This window comes from Bufo bufo, chromosome 7, assembly GCF_905171765.1.
Source record: "Bufo bufo chromosome 7, aBufBuf1.1, whole genome shotgun sequence".
NCBI classification, from domain to species: domain Eukaryota; kingdom Metazoa; phylum Chordata; class Amphibia; order Anura; family Bufonidae; genus Bufo; species Bufo bufo.
Genome location: NC_053395.1, coordinates 192,375,171 through 192,394,293, shown reverse-complemented (window position 1 = coordinate 192,394,293; position 19,123 = coordinate 192,375,171). Strand labels below are relative to the sequence as shown.

At 42.2% G+C, this 19,123-nt stretch overlaps 1 protein-coding gene across 1 annotated transcript in view; it reads right to left on the bottom strand.

The window, feature by feature from the left end:
* The window catches only part of LOC121008818 (polypeptide N-acetylgalactosaminyltransferase 3-like), a 45,999-nt gene that overhangs the window by 11,407 nt on the left and 15,469 nt on the right, over window positions 1-19,123 (bottom strand). The window contains exons 6-9 of the mRNA XM_040441514.1: window positions 18,311-18,508; window positions 9,557-9,688; window positions 8,387-8,491; window positions 4,412-4,564 (exon numbers count right to left, since the gene is read on the bottom strand). Coding sequence (XP_040297448.1) covers window positions 4,412-4,564; window positions 8,387-8,491; window positions 9,557-9,688; window positions 18,311-18,508 — 588 coding nt within the window. The remainder of the gene's footprint in view (window positions 1-4,411; window positions 4,565-8,386; window positions 8,492-9,556; window positions 9,689-18,310; window positions 18,509-19,123) is intronic.

The window sequence follows — 19,123 nt, the reverse complement described above, 5'->3', positions numbered from 1 at the left end:
AGATTGTGCAACAATTTGGACAGAATAGAACGGGAAATAATGGACAAAAAAATAAAAAAATTCTTTTTTCATAAAAGAGAAAGAAAAGAAAGGAAAGAACAAAATGTGGAACAAATAATGGTAGCAAGTAAGGGAGACACTCAAATAGGCACGAGCACAGTAATAAAAGAAAAAGAAAGTAAAGATTCAAATAAACACCCTAATTTCAACATTCCAGTACACAATAGGTTTGAAGCTTTGGAAGAAAGGGAGTCTTTTTTAGATCGAACTCCCCCACATCACCGCACACGCACGAGAAACCCATCACCTCCAAAGAAAACATACAGGGCTCACCACAATTCACCAATAGATCATCACTACAATTTGAGGGACAGACCTCAATCACATTGGACACAGCAAGACTACAAAACACCGAGATCAGGGAGACACCACCAATACCCCAATGCACACAATCACACAAACAAACCAGACGATTTCACGAAGAAGAAAGGTTAGAACAAGGAGAGGTAGGAGGAAGGGATCACTATCACAGGTAAAAAACACATCAGTAAATAACGATGCTATCATAAATTTAAGTTCCACTATATTAACAGAAGTCCAAAGTCATCTTTTAAACAAAGGTTTAAAGTTCGCCTCAACCGAAAAATTAAACAAATTCACAACGTTTATTGGGATAGAAAAATTCATAAGACGCCTATGTCTAAAAAAATAATTCGCTAAAAATCCTATAGAAAGGGAACTACAAATAACTACACCCACACTAACCTAAAAAATCGTTCAAAAAAATATCCGAGAAACGAAATCAGCCAAGAAATGGCGTCTTTTAGGGAGAATGTAGGAAATGACATACGTAAGATTAAAGATACGAATAGGTTTAAACGCCAAAATCTAACGAAAAGCGAAATTGGTATTTTGAAACAGTTACAAAAGGACAATAATATTATTATCCGCCCTGCCGACAAAGGAGGGTCGATAGTAATACAAAATACGGAAAATTACAATTCGGAATGTCTTAGACAATTGTCTGATACTAATACATATCAGAAACTTACTAAAGATCCCACAAATGAATTTTTTGAAGAACTGGTCAAACTATGTGAAGAAGGTAAAATGAAGGGCATTCTAAAAGATGAGGAATATAATTTTATTTTAAACAAATACCCGAGAATCCCAATCTTTTATTGCATACCAAAAATCCATAAGGATATGACAAATCCACCAGGTCGCCCAATAGTGTCAGGGATAGATTCCTTAACATGTAATCTGTCCCAGTATATAGACACATTATTACAACCAATAGTTAAAAAAATCCCCTCCTATACGAAAGATTCCACAGAAATAATCAAAACTGTGGAAAATATGGTATTTGAGGAAGGCTGGTGGATGGGCTCTCTGGACGTACACTCACTGTACACGATCATTAAACACAAACAGGGCAAGGAGGCAGTGAGTGCTCAACTAAAAAAAGAAGGAAGTTTAAAAGATGACCAAATAGAGTTCTTAATAAGAGGGATAGATTTCATTTTAACGCACAATTATTTTTATTATGAGGGAAATTTTTACTTACAGATTCAGGGCACGGCGATGGGCACCAGGTTCGCCCCCAGCTATGCCAATCTTTTTATGGCATTTTGGGAAGATCTGGCCATAACGCCCCGGCTGGGGACGGACCTGGTGCTCTGGAAAAGATATATAGATGACGTGTTTTTTATTTGGAAATCGGGCAAAAGTAGTTTGGAAGAATTTCTCAATATTATTAATGTAAATGATTTTAATCTCAAATTTACCCACAATATTAGTCAAGACATTTTAGAATTTTTAGATTTAAAATTATATGTAGAAGACGGTTTTTTAAAAAGTTGCACATTCATCAAACCTGCAACCAGGAACAGTTATATTTTGTACAGTAGCTGTCATCTTCCCAATTGGTTGACAAATATCCCACAGGGACAATTTCAAAGATTAAAACGTAACTGTACGATGGATGAACAATTTGAGAAGGAGGCATTTGCAATGTCAGAAGCATTTAGGGAAAAAGAGTATCCAGAGAGTTTGATTAAGGGATCACTAGATAAAGTGAGACGAATGCAAAGGAAAGATTTTTTTGAAAATAAAAATAAAAAGGTGGAAGATGAAGTTTGCAAAAATGATCAAATTAGGATTACACTCCCATTTAATAATGAATATAGAAAAATTCAGGGAATCATACGCAAACATTGGCACATATTAAAGAAAGAAAAAATAATAGGCCCCCTGATCCCACCTAATCCATGCATTACTTTCACCAAGGCCCCTAACCTGGCAAATATAGTGGCACCTACGATAAAAAAGAATAAAATACCTGAACCCTCCATACAAAACTGGATCCATATGGAAGGATTCTATAGATGTGGGCAATGTGGCAATTGCAAAATTACCACATTCCCACGCAAAACAGGAGAAGTGATTTCAACAGTGAATCACCACAAACATGTTATAAAAGATTTTTTAACCTGCAGTTCTGAAAACGTAATTTATATTATAGAATGTCCCTGTGGGAAGCAATATGTGGGGAGAACAAAAAGAATGTTGAAAAAACGTATCTCCGAACATGTAGCTAACATTAAAAAAGGATTGGAGACACACGTATTGTCCAAACATTTTAAAATGCTACATAATCAGAATCCATCTGGGATAAAATTTGCCGCAATTGACAAGGTGACTAAAGAATGGAGGGGGGGAGATCATATAGGCAAAATGTCGAGGGTGGAGACGCAGAGAATTTATGAACTGAACACACTTGTGCCGGGAGGACTGAACTCAGAGTTCGAGTTATTCGGATTCTTATGATGGGGGGGGGGGGCCCGCGGCGGGAGACGGGATCCTTCCCAGTGAAATTTTTTTTTCTGGGGGGGTCCGGTCCTCCGCGGCGGGCCTCCACCGACACTTCAGTCCCGTATCCGACACTATTCATGTATACTCTGCTTAGCCACGAACTCGCCTACACCCTACGTAAAAACTTTGTAGAAATTAAAAAGATTTTTTGAAAAAATGTATAAAAATAATTAGTCATATATTTATTTATGTATATTTATATTGATGCTTGTGCAAGTGTTTAATTCTAAATTTTATTGGATGCTAGTAAATTTTGGTGATATGAATAAGTCGGAAGAAAACCGCATGAATACCGCGGGAGAGATTGCGTTTTGTTGCAGATAAGATATTATAGAAATGGCGACAAATCACACTGAATGTAGTGATAAAAATTGATATTTGCTTAATGCCAACTTAATTTGTTTTTCTACATTTCGTACTGCCTATATTGGGATATAGCTGAAGGATAAAAAGAAGTATATACAAATTTAGTATAGAGAATAAAAGAAACTGTTGAAAATGAGGCGTTTCCAAAATCCACACCAGGTCTTGTGAAACAAGTCCAATTACACAGCAGATGATAGTTGTGTCATTATCTAAGACTATATAAAGAAGCTTAGAAGGGGGACTCATTACCACTGAGGAAGGGGTGATAACAGACCCCGAAACGCGTTTGGTGCTAGGATCCCCCCTGATGGACATTGACTTTCCGTGCTAAAGTATCATAGATACCCGGATCTACTGTGTCTCACTGCAGACCTTATGCACACTCCAAAAGGATTTCTCTGAGGAGTATCACACCCTCATCTACAAATCAAGTCCAGCGCAGAAAAAAGGAGCCTGCATTAACCATCGAGCGCCGGCTCTTCTACTGATAGAGCGGCGCCTACGAGACAGAGAGGGGAACGAAACTCATATGTGATATCCCTGAACTCAAAGTACCGGCACAGCAGCGGAATAAAGCATTTCAACTGAACAGTGAGTAAAGCGGGACGCCGCATAACTAAATCACTGTATTGAAAATCTGAGATTTCATTTCATTTGCGGAGGAGAAGTTATATTTGGGCTATCAATACCCTAAAGAATATTTCTACAGTATACCCAAACTCAAAGTTGGAGGAACATTTATTTAAAAGACTTTTTATCCCCGAATAATCAGAGGCGGTCTTATTCCTAAATATTTTTTAGATTAATAGGAATTTAGTTTTATATTTCATATTTTATTATATTTATCCGGATTTTATGTTATGGTGTTTTAATGGTATTAAATGAATTGTCTATATGTTTATATGTCCTATTGATAATAAATTGTGAGGTTCCTTTTATTCCAGAGAGTGCCCAGTATCTTTTTTCATTTGCACTTTTAACTTTACACTGCTTATTGGTCGGCTTAATTTGTGCCAAAATATTGGTGTGATTTTGGAACACATTGCGAAATTCTAAGTCACGCACCTCCCTGCTAAGCCAACCCCCCTTTTCCTCTAGGTCTTACCAACTTTATCTAGTAAGGTGCAAGATCTCAGCAGCTTTATTCTTTCAGTGAATTCCATGAACATACCTTCTGAAGTTCCCATTTTTCCTCAGGTAGAACAGTCGTCCCTCTGCCTTTGTAATTACATCTCTTAAGGAGAACCTGCCCTTTACCAGCTCTGAGACACAGCTCATTTTGGATGTTATGTCGAATTTCATGACTTAGTGTATATTCGAAGTACTAAAAGAGCAAAACGGAAAGAAAAAGAAATATGGATATTAAGCTGGTTTCCCAGTAAAAGCAACAGAAATATGAAATGTGTTGTCCAAAATTATAAAAAAGGGTCTGCGCCCCCCCCCCCCCACTCCTAGAACAGCGCCGCTCTCTTCCATACACAGTCTCTTGTACTGCAGCTAAGCTCCACTCTCCACATTAAAGGGGTTGGGCACTCTGTTAGCACGTATTAAAACTATAAAGAAACTCAGGAGATATTACACTTACTAATATATCTTCTTAAGCAGATCTGCATGTGTGACTGCCGCTCCATTAAAGTGGGGGAATATAGGCCCCAGTGGTCCTACCTCGGCCAATTGACAGGAGATAAGTTGTCTTAATGGGACAACCCCTTTAATAATTGCCCCCCACCCATGTCTCTGGTGCACTCTTTTATCACTCCTACTAGCCAAACGGAACAATATTTTTCGTGCCATTTTGGCTAATAAGAGAGCAGACCCGTCCCCATACTAGGCTGTCCTTATATAGGGTAGCATAGACCAGTGAAGGCTAACTTCCGGCACTGCAGCTGTGTTGAAACTGACTCCCAGCATGCTCCTATCATTTCTATGGAGTTCACAGTGGAGAACAGCCAAGCAAGTGTACATCTTGGGAGTTGTAGTTGTACCACAGCTGGAGTGCCGGAGGTTAGCCATCACAGGCATAGCCTGATGACAGAGGCACTTTAATATTTAATGGCTGAATGTGCACGTCCAGTGAGGGAAACATTACCCCAATGAGTTATGCACGTCAGTAAATGCACTAGAGATACATATTTTGCTCTAACTAAAGTGTACTCAAGCGTAGTATAGCATAGATGAATTTGTCATGTTACCCTGGGCTGCACTGCAATAAACAGTGAGGCGCAGCTCAGCTAATACTATAATAGTCAGTTTACTTTGATTCCTATAAAAATAAGAATTATGATATCTTGACTATCTTGCTGTATGTATTGTAGGGATCGTCTCTTTCACTGGGGGTCACACTCACAGATATCGTCACAGACACGGTTATAATGTCCAAACTCTTGGTTTATTTCAGACACTTTAGCAAAGCACAGGTTAAGAAGTCGCAGCTTCAACTTATCACGTGTGACATCCACACAAAATACCAAACGCTTGCCCGGCTAGGCTCTAACTAAACACATAAGCGTATCCCTGACTCACCTAGAGAGCCCTGTTCACACATGGAACACAAATGCGGCTTTCCTCAGCCATACAGTCCAGCAACCTCCAGGCTGTGACACTTCAATACCTTTGGGGGATTGTGGCCCAGTAGTCCTCCCAACTCTGGCCTCGTGATCCTTGTTTCACAGGCATCACCGCGTCCCCCAAAGTTCAGGCTATCGCCTAGCCTCGTGGCCCCTCAGCCCACCCGGCTGAGACCACTCACATAGAGCCTCACCAGGACTCTGCTTCACAAAACACTCCAGAGTGACACACCCAATTGCAGAAACCCGATTAAATGGAATCCCTGGACGTGAGCATGCCCTAAGTCCCGGACTGGAGCATGGGGAACAGGCACCCACCCAACACATTGCCTATTCCCAGTAAAAGCCTGTCCTGAAATAGCGGAACCAGCTACACTATCTATATGGTGTCCCCCAACTACTTTAGTGGACACCTGGACTAGGGCTTTTACTCCACCAAGGCCGGGCCCCTTGGTGACACGTTCCTGGTGCAAACACCACCTCAATGTCCACATTGCCACAGTATGTGGAATTTTACTCTGCTTCATCAGTACTGAGGGGAAGACTGATTTTTAGAGTCCTTCTAACCAGCGGATTGCTTCAAGGTTTAAGAATGTGAAGACAACCGATACCTTATCATTTTCATTCCAAGACCAATGCTGAGCAGGCCAAGGCTCCTCCAGAAAGCCTGGAGTGCTGCACCTCGGCAGTAATGTGAAGAGATCGGAGACTAACCCAGAGTTATAGAAGTTACCGGCAGTGCAGCCAAACCCTTACCCGACAGATGATCGCTTTATAAAACGCTCTATGCTCTCTTACACAGACCGAGTTGGGGCCCGGATACAAGGTGTGTGTTTTAGGGCTCATGCACACAAACGTGTAGTGGCCGGGCACGTGCTGCAGTCCCCAATGCAAGGGCACCGACCATGTGCCCACTGTCTGCAGACGCACACCCATTCACTTGAATGGGATCTGCGATCCACATCCAACGGTCTGCACAGCAAAAAAGTAGTGCATGCAAGTGAACAGGTCCGCATCTGTAATACAGTGCCCGTATATTGTGGACCCACTGTTTGCAGGCCGCAACGGCCGTGCGCATGAGCCCTTAAAGGTTCCCTTCCTTAAAGGGAACCTGCTGCCTTAAAAATGCAGTGCAGCCTGCAGACGGCATGTTGTGAAGCAGGAGGAGCTGAGCAGATTGATATATAGTTTAATAGGAAAAGATTTTGTATTACTGGTCAGTGTAATCTCTGCTCTTTTTATGCTTAGGAGTCATGTGGGCGGTCCTACTCCGAGATTGACGCTAAGTTATGCAGGGTTAGCTGTCAATCACTGCCTGGCACCGCCCATAGGACACCTAAGCATAAAAAGAGCAGAGGTCTCTATGAATAAATTGCAGTTATACTGAATCTTTGCCCATAAAACTATACAATCTGCTCAGCTCCTCCTGCTCTATAACATCACAATTGCTTCACCTCGCACACAGACTGAGCTGCATTTTCATGACGACAGGTTCCCTTTAAAAAATGGAAGGTTGCTTGCTTGAAGCACAATAAAGAATAGGATGATGCTTTACATAAATTAAGGAATGTTATCTGAATAATTGTATTATATTGGATTACTTGATTATAATGGTATTCTGCCCGACACTGTAACAAATCAAACTGCAATGTACTTTCTTTAACCGTTTGAAATTAAAAACTCAATAAAAACTATTGAAACAGAAAAACGATATACTGGATGTTTCCCCATAACCACACGGATAGTACATACAATTGATCCAATCTACATGGTAACACATGCGGAAGGCGCCGCCAGCTGCCTCTCCGACAAGTCCGTTGTAGAAACTACTTGCATTCCCAGTGTAATAACAATGCTGGAGCATCTATTCTTATGACTTTATGTTGTGTCATTCTATTCTTCTACTATTTCTATTAGAAGTTTATGAATGAATTGCCTGCAGCTTGCAGTAAAGATACAGATGGGTGTTACCAGTTGGGGGTGTGTCCCTGCACAGTCTGACACCAGCAGCACTAATTGGACACACCCACCACTGGTAACACCCAGCAGTACCTTTACAGCAGACTGCTGGCATGAGAATAGATGTTCCGGAAAGGGGAATGCAGGTAGTTACTAAAACTGACATGTCGGGAGAGGTGACAGGCCTTCTTTAAAGCGGCAATATAGTCTGGAAATACTTTTCAAATGTCACCGTGACATATCAAAAGTTTTGAACAATGGGTGTCTGAGTGCTGAGGCCCCCACCGATCACTGATCCCATATCGTGCTCTCTCTCCTCACTGCAGGAGACAGAAGAGAAATGGACTCTACAGAAAGTCTATGGGCGAATCTCAGTTCAGTCTCCTGCAGTAAGGAGAGGGGGCATGCCATGTGAGCCCTTCTCTCTCCTCGTTCTAGTGATCGGCGGGGTTCTCCACGCTCTGTCCCCCTCTGTTCAAAACATTTTATCAAAGTATGGTGCTACTTACTTTAAGATCTGGACATACCAATAATTTTCATTATACGGAAGATCTTCTTATACTAGAATCAAATTTGCACAATGACATAGTGAAAAGAATGAAGGAACACGGCTATTTTACCTGGTTACCCCCCAGCCCATGGCAGGTGTCCAGGATAGGAGGTTTGTCTCCATGAAAGTTATCTGCTCCAGCATCCAAACACCACTGCTTGCCGAAACTTTGTATCTGCAGAAAGAAGGCAATTCCGGACTTATAGACCATGTACCATCATTAAATGTCTGACTGCATCCCTCTCTACAACACCGGATAAAGAGGTTAGGCTGGGAAGTATACAGTACCTCCTCCCCACCTACACTAACGTGGACATTGACAATTAGGACTTACTTTATATAAAAGCCGGCACAGAGCCCCCGCAGCTCAGTGGCCACCAGAATCTTATTAAAGGATATTTGCACTTTTGCCACCATTACTGCAAATCACTATGATTAAAACGCTCCTAATGTTTTGTGTCTACAGCGCCTATGCAGTTTTGCGCTACTCTCTACCATCTGCCTCCTCTTTTTGGGACAGAATATTTGCAAAATTAGTTCAGCTTTAAAGTGCAGATTTGTCCCTATGACACTGGCTGACCTGTTACATGTGCACTTGGCAGCTGAAGGCATTTGTGTTGGTCCCATGTACATATGTGCCCGCATTGCTGAGAAAAATGATGTTTCAATATATGCAAATGAGCTTCTAGGAGCAATGGGCAACTGCTGCCCCTTCTGCACTGTGATTGACAGGACCAGGCAGTGAAGACGTCATCACACCTGGTCCTGTCAATTCAAAGTGCAGAGGGTGCAGCAGATGCAGAGAGAGCAGAGCCTCTAGGTGTAACAGCAACGCCCGTGTTGCCCCTAGAGGCTCATTTGCATATATTAAAACATTTTTCTCAGCAATGCGGGCACATATGAACATGGGACCCACACAGATGTCTTCAGCTGCCAAGTGCACATGTAACAGGTCAGCCAGTGTCATAGGTACAGATCTGCTGACAGATGCCCTTTAAAGGGTATATTGAGATATGCAAACAGCAATGGTTTCATTACAGAATTATAGATATCTCATTATCCATCCATCATATAGCTTTTTAGGTTTCAGGTAAATACATCACATTGTTTCTAACGATGGCCTTGCACACTACAAGGCGCTGCCTTTCTCTTACATTTTCATTCCTGGCTCTGAAAACTGGATCATTACGCTGATCGACCCAGATATCAGGAGAGCAGACGGATGCGATTTAGAACTTACATCTCCGTAGATGAGTGGGTCCAGGTCTGGCACATACATTTCCGGATAGACGTTATTCAGATACCATGAAAAATTCTTGCATTGAAGGTTTTGTCGTAAACTGTATCTTTTTGATAAATCTCCATAGGATTTCTATTAACGATAAAACAAACAAAAAAGAATAGCAGTGTGAAAAATATCCAACAAAGATACCTAAAATCAACTGAACTTCTACATATAGAGAGAGGATCCTTGAAGACTCCGAACTGTGCATCCTTACAGTTTTAGTGCTTTAAGGCCTGAGCTACACTGTGACTTTTTGTAGCACGAATGATTGATTTTAACTATTATATGATGTTGCAGTCCACGAGATTGCATTCATGTGGACTGCTGTTGTAGTGCAATAGTTACAATCAATCAGTCACTGTACAGTGGCAGTGTAGCCCTAGCCTAACACTACAGAAACATTTACTAAGACTAGACTGCTATCCAAACGACGAGCCAATCAAACTGAATTCAAACTGGAATGGTCCCATTAGGTGGTTAGGGCAGCATGTTACGGTATCTGTCTACCATGCTGTTCACACTATCACTATTGTTGCTGTTAAAAAACTCCACACTAAAACACAGGAGGGAAGGGGAACAGTAACTGGGCCTGGAATCTCGGGAAGGAACAGGTCACCTCCTAAACAACCCTAATCCGGGCCCTAACTACCTATCAATATGAATAGACATTGAAGGTAGGAATATTCATATGCTGTATACCTAGGCCCTAATATCCCTATAAGGTCCTGGAATGAGGTTAGGACCAGAGACAACCCATTCCTCCCCAGATGGACGAATGGAAGTCTCTGTCTCAGGCCCAGATACAACAACAGGGAATATAAGAAACACAAAACAATAAGAAAAGACTTATCTGAAAGTAGAAAACTGGCAACTCCAGAAGCACCACAGAGTACCACCGACCAGCTAGTTAGAAGGCAGGAAGAAAATCTATAAACCTCACCTTCAAGAGTGAGAAGCGTCTACTTATGGGAAAGGTAAATTACCGACAAGCAACACCTGAAGCAAGGGGTGTGGCATCCACCAAAACACAATACACCAAGACACAATAAGATCCACAGTGAACTTGTCAATTTAACCAACGAGTTGCCAGTCTCTTTTGATCTCTTTCCGATCTCTTTTTAAAGCGCTGCGGTATATGTCAGCACTATATAAGTGTAGCTGGCCAGCTAATACCTGTCCTAGGTTGCTAGTATAGCTTATATGTGTAGACAGCTAGACCTGCCAATAGCCTTAATACAGTTCCTATGTTTATGTGTTAAAAACAAAAGCAGAGATACTTACTTTGACATCATATTTTGGATTCATATAACTGTTATATTTTGTTTATACAGAAGAAGAAAAAAATAACATGCCTTTAAGATTCATTTTGTAATGTAAGGTAAGCTTAGTGACACACCAGAAACAACAGAAAGTTAGTGACACACCAGAAACAACAGAAAGTTGGGAGCGGCATGACGTAGGTGTGCTGCGCTCCTCCTCTGGCCGTCCTCACCGCTCTCTCCTCGCCTCGTGCCTTGATGCAATGGAACGCCGAGCTCTGCCCAGACGTGACTAGCCGAGCCTGACTGCTCTGGAACGGTCATGTGTCCTGAGACGCTGGGATGCTCCTCGCCCTGGCGGTGAGCCGTTGCCTGCCCGCCGCCTGTTGCTTGAAGACTACCGACTACCGGCTGAGCACTGACCTGACTCCGGATGCCTGCTGTTGAATTTCGGCTGTCTGTCTGCCGACTCCTGGTTGCCTACTGCCTGCTGCTGGATCCCCGTCATCTGTCTTCTGCCACTGGATATCTGAGGTGTATAGAGGGGTCGTGGGGGCGCAGAAGTGGCTATGTATCATCCGTCCTGGTGAATGTGTCATCTGTCTTTCTGGTGAATCAGGTACTCTGGGTGGAGTGAGGGGAGGCTGTGCCAAGGGTACTTACCTCCGGGAGGTGCTATAGTGGTCAATCACCTATAGGCGAGTAAGGCTGCGGGGTTCCTCTTTTTGCATACCTGCTTTTCCTGAGTCATCTCTGGCGCTTCCAGGAGATGTTCATGGTCTGAAGATCCCAGTGGGCTGCAGGGTGGCCGCCACGAAGTAGCAGATGGATTTTTACTCTGATGAGGCCCCCCACTTAAGTCCTCTTGCTTGACAAGTGCCTGACAAGTACCCTGCTTCCTTTTTTTCTTTGAGATGGTTGACATTTGGAGCTCTACCAGGTGATAGGGGGCACTGCCTTCTGGCGACTTTGACAACTCAGCGGTATTTCTGGAAAGGCCACACCTGTGGCGACTAACTTTGAATATACAGGTCGTCGCATCCAGTAGCTGATCTGTTGCCAGGTTCAATCTGCAGCACTGGCACTACTGCGTTGTACTTAACTGCTTTGTGGACATTCCTTACTTTAACAGGACATTTAGTCTGATAGAGGCCCTATCGGTTTGCCTCTCTATGTTTTTTTTGTTTTTTTTGGGATTTTTGGTAACCTGAGGTTGCATATGAGTGAGGGGAGGGTATAAGTATAGGTCTCTCGCTTGTGTGTTGTTATTTCATATGCATACATTACTTATGCTATTCCATTCCCCACCTAATGCATGTATGCCAATATTGATCATTCTTTGTTTTTCTTTTTTTTATTTCTTGATTTATGGGAATGTTTGGTTATTTGGCGGTAAAGGTCGGTGTGCAGATCTCTGAAAAAATTTGGGTCGTATAGATAAACCTGTTACTGATCCAGACAGATCTGTGTTAGGATTGCAACTACTACTGGAAGTTTGCCTTTTAGTATATATTCCCCGCTGTGGAGACGATCCGATTGAAACATGCCGCCAAAATATCATAAATCAGGTGGATTGTCTTCCCCGAAAAGTGGTTCGGGGGGGAGTCCACAGGCTCGTTTAGATAAATTTCTGAAGTCACCACCACCAAAAACCAGAGGAGGCGTACAGAGGGCTGTCCCACAGGTTGAGTTGGGCTCGAATAGTATGGACCGTCTTGAACAGGTCTCATCAAAGACCAGTGCGCCCATGGGCTTCCCTTGAGTACCACGCTTGCTACTCTTCATATGCAAGAGGTGTCAGTGTATATATTCATCGTGGGATAGAGTTTCAACCTCTAGATAGTCTGATTGATAAAGAAGGGAGATATGTATTCCTTTACAGGTATTGGAAAGGGCAGGAGATGATATTGGCGTTTATTTATATTCCTCCACCATTTAAATCAACGATTTTCTCACACTTAGCTAAATATATAGCCACAAAAAATCAATGTGCATTATTAGTGGCAGGTGATTTTAATGCAGTACCTGACCCTGAGCTCGATCGGTTCTCTTCGCTTTCTGGGCACGGTCGAACTGGATCCCCTTTGATTACTATTTGCCAGGAGCTGGCGCTAGTTGATATCTGGCGCCACCTCTATGGCAATAAGAAAATTTTCTCCTGTTTTAGCCAGTCATATCGATCAATGTCCCGCATTGATCTGGCTTTTGCAACCCGGGATCTGTGCCATCGTGTTCTGAGAATGAAGTATGAACCTCATGGAATCTCAGATCATTCCCCAGTCTTGATCGTGTTTGTGGAGGCTCAATCCTCAGGTAGAACCTTTAAACTGAACCCGCATTGGTTGGATGTGATAGGGGAGCAATCCCAAATAGACCAGGATATACAGGAATTCTGGGGCTTCAATTTGGGCTCAACACATATTCATTATGTGTGGGACGCCTTGAAGGCCCATATAAGAGGTTTATATTTGAACAAAATTAATAGGTTTAGAGTTGAATTGCGGCGAAGGGAACAACAACTGATGGAGTCAATAAGGAGTATACGCGCTGCTTTAGCTGCCTGCTATAAGGACCAATATATTAATCAGTTAAAGGAGGTTAATTTACAACTTAAGACACTCTTGTATAGAAAAGCACAACATAAGCTCTTATTCCAAGGCCAAGATCGCTTTTGTGAATCTGGTAAAACGGGCAGGTTCTTGGCACGTTTGGTGGCCAATCAGAGAGAGGCTACCACTATAAGGGAAATTAGGAATGCACAAGGAAATAGGGTGGGTACTGCAGAGGAAATTAGGGAGGAATTTGTGAATTATTATTCTACGCTTTATAAGTCTGACGCTTTGTTTAGTCGAACTGATATGGATCAATATCTTCAACAAGTGGAGCTCCCCCAGCTATCTGTACAAGATAGAGAGATGCTGGACTCCCCTATTTTATTGGAGGAGTTGCAAGCGATACTCCCACTTCTAAAGTATAACTCATCCCCTGGCCCAGACGGATTGCCGTTTGAAGTGTATAGGTATCATGCTAATTCACTCCTTCCGATCCTTCTTCTAGTTTTGAATGAATCCTGTGCATTTGGCTCTCTACCTCCATCATTTAGAGAGGCAGTGATTATCCTGGTGTTAAAAAAGGAGAAGGATCCATGCGATATGGGGTCATATAGACCGATATCGCTCTTAAATACGGATTATAAGATCCTTGCAAAAATTTTGGAACCTTTCGGATGGGGGTAGTATAGACCACTCCATCCTGTCTTTAGATGCCGCAAAGGCGTTTGACAGGATGGAGTGGCCTTTTTTGTGGGCTACTACGTCTCAGTTTGGCATGGGGAACTCATTTTTGGAAATGACACAAATGCTGTATGAACAGCCGGCTGCAAGTATTAATATTAACGGCATTAGTTCTCCGCCTGTTATGATGCGGAGGGGGATGAGACAAGGCTGTCCTTTGTCCCCCCTCCTCTTCGCCCTCTTTATTGAACCGTTAGCTTGTAGGATCCGTGCAGATAGCCGTATAGACGGCTTCGGGGTAGCGGGAGTGAGCGATAAAATAAGCTTATATGCCGATGATGTGATTCTGTTCCTGGATCAGGGATGGAAAATTCTTCCTTATGTGATAGAGGTAATAGAGAATTATGGTAAATTATCAGGTTATATGATTAATTGGTCAAAGTCATCGCTCCTCCCGCTGAACCAGAAGGCTGTAGATGAAGGGAGGGGAGTTCGTGTTCTGGTCCCTAAAGATACTTTGGAATATTTGGGGGTTAAGATTGGGGTTCCCATAAATAGGTTTTATGAGCTCAACCTGGCCCCGGTACTGAACAAAGTTAAGATCAAGATAAGCGCTTGGCAGAAATTGATGTTGGCACAGACAGATCGAATAGCATTGATTAAGATGATTATTTTGCCTATTGTCTTGTTCCCGATCTGTGCTTCCCCTATTTGGATCGACAATATCTTTTTTCACAGATTGGAGACTCTGATCAACGATCTAATTTGGGGAAGGAAGAGGGTGCGTATAAAGCAGAGATATCTTTGGTTGGCGGAGGCAGATGGTGGGCTGTCACTTCCCTTTTTTCAAGGTTATTTTTTATGCGCACAGATACAGCGTTGTTGCTATTTGAAAGAGAGTTCACTTTTACGGTATTTGATTAAAGTTTTGGATAAACCAATAGACAATATTTTTGCATGTTTGGAGACCGGGTATATGGGATTGAGGAAGTCTTTGCTGATCCCTTTGTCACTACAGAGGGTATGGAATAAGCTGAAGGAGATTCTTAAAGTCTCCAGTCCTTTCGCTTTTACCCCTCTGTGGGAGAACAGGGGGTTGGTGGAATTTTTTAAAATCACAGATTTTGGTTATTGGTCACGTAAGGGTATCAATAAGGTGTCTCACCTTTTATATAGGGGCCATTTTAATTCGCTTGGAGAATTTGGTATTATTCATAGTTCACCATTAGATCTGTTCATGTATACACGTTTAAAACACACATTTGAAGCATCTAGGAATAGGGGCTGTTTTTTTCCACGAGAGAATTTATTTTTTGATTATTGTGACGCTCAGAAGAATGAGAAGGTGAAGATATCTAGATTATATGCTAAACTTCGATCTGCATTGGCAACTGTAACTCCTTTTAAAAGTCCAAGTAAGTGGGAGCAGGAGTTGAACTGCTCTCCACTACAGTGGTCCACTATCTATAGGAACGTGAGAAAGGCGACAGTTTCCAATGCTCATAGATTAATTCAAGATCCTGCATCGATTGTACTATACCCCAAAGTTACAAGGAAAATTCCTACAAAAAACAGCTCGGGACTGTGGTTGCCCTAAATGTGGATATGTCAATGCGGACTATGCCCATTTGCTTTGGGGTTGTAGTAAAATAAGAAAATATTGGGACCAGGTCTTTTCTACCTTACAAAAGGAGTCCGCGACGAATTATAACCCGGGGATCTCGACAGTGATCTTGGGAGATTATTCGTCAGAAACAGAAACCCCGCTCCGGGTTAGATTGATCTGGATGAGGGGTCTGATGGTGGCTAAAGCTATGCTGATCAGGCATTGGGGTTCTGTCTCCCCGCCCTCGATAAGTGAGTGGTGTTCATATCTCCAGCAAATTAGAATATATGAGGACATGGAAAGAAGAAAAAAGGAAAAAAAAATAAAATAAAAAATGGAGGGTGGCACGCAAGACTACCTAGCTATATTTAATGTTGTTAATAGTCTATAGTTGATGGATTGGAGTAGACGGCAGCCAAAGGGGGGGGGGGGGGGGGGGGGGAGGTAATTATTGTATTTAATATTATATTAGGCGTGGACCTATACTGATCTGTATAACCTAGTCATAATGATGTTTATAAATGCCATGGTACTTTGATTTGATCAATATCGGATCATGTATTAATTTGTGATTTATAAAATAAAAATAAATATTTATATAAAAAAAGAAACAACAGAAAGTATAGTGTTAATCTGTTGTTGCTGGGCAGAAGTCTAGACCAACACAGCCAGCTTCTCACACAGCAAGAGTTTTCACCAATCACAGCCAGCCTCACACACAGCCTGTCTGGGAATTCCCACCGGCTCCTGCTGCTAGAATCATTATTCACCAAAGACAGGAGCTGAAGAGACATTCACTCCACTGGGAGTTGAGTTTTATGGGAACAAGAGGCCAAAATAGGTATTTAAAACTGTTATATAATGTTCATATTGTGTTTAGAACTGTATACTGAACTAGATATATACTGTATGTGTTTACTTACAGTTCCACCAAATACAAACTACAATTGCAAATACAAATCAAACAACCAAGTTCGAATACAAATTGCAAGCTACAAATTGCAAGCATTCAGATTCCATAATGCAATCCAAATTGCATACAACCATACCAGATCATAATCAACCAATCTGCAAATAGTCACTGCTAACTGCAGTGAACTATTAGTTAGACCTCAGATATATCTCTCAGAGAGATCATAAAGTGCCTAAATAACTTAAAGTGAGAGTACAAATACTCAAGAGAGAAATCTATCCACCATTTTATGTTGAATGACAAGATTGAACAGTTGAACCACCATCTCAATCATACCGCCATTTTGTGATATCTTTTCAACACGTGTTATGTACATGGACTATCTGCTGCAGAGGCGGCAGTGTTATATGAAGAAAAGTTGAAGTTAATAAAGAAGTTATTTCAAGAATTTGGTGTGCTCTTTAAACCTACTGTTTCCATAGAACGGCGCTAGAGGAATTACAGTCAGAGATATCAAAATTCTTCTAATGCCACAGTGCAAAAGGCACTTCATAGTGCTGCGCCTGCCACAATAAGTGCATAAAACAAATAAATAAAATAAATCATGGGCCAGTGTAAATGCAGTCCATACAGTCTATATTCAACCGCCTTCACCGACATGAGGCCCCCAATCCCCAAACTTTTTTTGGTAGAACTCCTCAGGGATAATGGGGTAACTGTTCATATGACGCCACAATGGAGTTTGTCCACACTCAGGCGATTTCTATTTCTTTGCTGCTGCATCTTCCTGTTAACTTCATTGGACAATTGGATTAGTAGAACTACATGTAACAGCACACTGCTAGTCAATTGCACAAAGATATAAGCAAACACTGAAAAAATAATAGCTGCTTGGTGGCCATACTTACTGCAAGTGCAGTAATTGATCAAACATATGTCGAGCCCATCTACCAGATGACAAGGTGGCTTCTAATCAGATGGGGCCTACTCTAACATGCCTCTCCTGGGCTTAGAGCCTACAATCTGGGCAAAGTAGTACCCAGCTATATCCTACACCTGCCTCTCCCAGGGTGTGAGCCTGCAGTATGGGCAAAGTAGAATACAGCTGTACAATCTATCTAATTAAAAGCACATGGTAAATAGGCGGTTCAAACTTACCACTAGAGGGCGCCACCCCCCAGTGGCAGTGACAATAGGGAAGAAAAACAAACGAACCAGCACCTCCATAATAAGTAAATTTGAGAACGCAGGTGCACGCTACCTTGGCTGAAACACAATTGGATTAGTAGAACTACAGGTAACAGCACACTGCTAGTCAATTGCACAAGGATATAAGCAAACACTGAAAAAATAATAGCTGCTTGGTGGCCATACTTACTGCAAGTGCAGTTAGAAGCTCTTTGCGCATATAATTGTTTAAACATATGTCGAGCCCATTGGACAGTCCTTGAATATCATTGTCTGCCACAGAGAATGATGGCGAGAACAACTGGCGACGAGTCAAGTACGAGCAGACCTTCTACATAGACTAAGTGCAGAAAGAATGACCGGTGAACCAAGGTCATCAAGTTATCCCCCTTCTTCCATCTGTAATTTATGCATCCAGATTACAAAAGGCTTTCAAACATTTCTACCAGTGCTGCACCAATGGCTTTTGGGATCTCTTGATATTCCGAGAGAGAAGTTGGGCTCACCCACCTGTTGGACAATGTTTGCAGCTTCCCGATTTCTTCGGTAAAATATTTCTTTGTAATCATCCATCCACACTTCGGCCAGGCGCACCTTGTTTCGGGTGATCACCTGAGTGCCTTTAGGAAAGGTATGAGGACTCTTGCGGAATACATGACCGACAACTGAACAAGGCAGGATTTCCAGCTGCCCTCCGCACTGCCAAACCTGTACACACAAAGAGGAAATGTTCACTGACAGGGTTACACCGTGATTACCGTAAAAAGTAAAACTCAAACATCATATAGTACATGACAATATCTTTCCAACAAAGCTAGAACCAGCCCTGTACCTCACATGGATCCAGAGATCTCCACATTCATTGCTCTGCTAGATTTATTTCAGGCTGGCAGCTCAGGGGGCATGTTCTTTCTGATGCAGCACTCTCCCTGGAAGATTTAGCTCACATATGCTTTGGAGGCTCTGTACAGGACCTCTGTTGCAGATTCCATCCAAAACAGCCTGAATGCAGGACTTGTTTTCCGCCAAAAGAGACTCCTAAACTAAAACTAAACAGATCCCATTATAGTCAGGGGGATCCATTTGGCAGAGTTTGATTCAGTTTTGTCCTAGATCTAGAACTTCTGTCATTTTCATTGCTCTGCTCCTCCAACATAGCAGAAGAATGAAAATAACTAGCAGTGATGTGAACAAGCCCTAACTGTCTCAGCTTCTAACAGTGAATACAGTTGAAGGATGGAACTGAGCATGTGCGTCCACTTCAGCACTGTTACTGAGGTGGACAGAGAAACACCAGGTGGCAATATACAGATACACGTTACT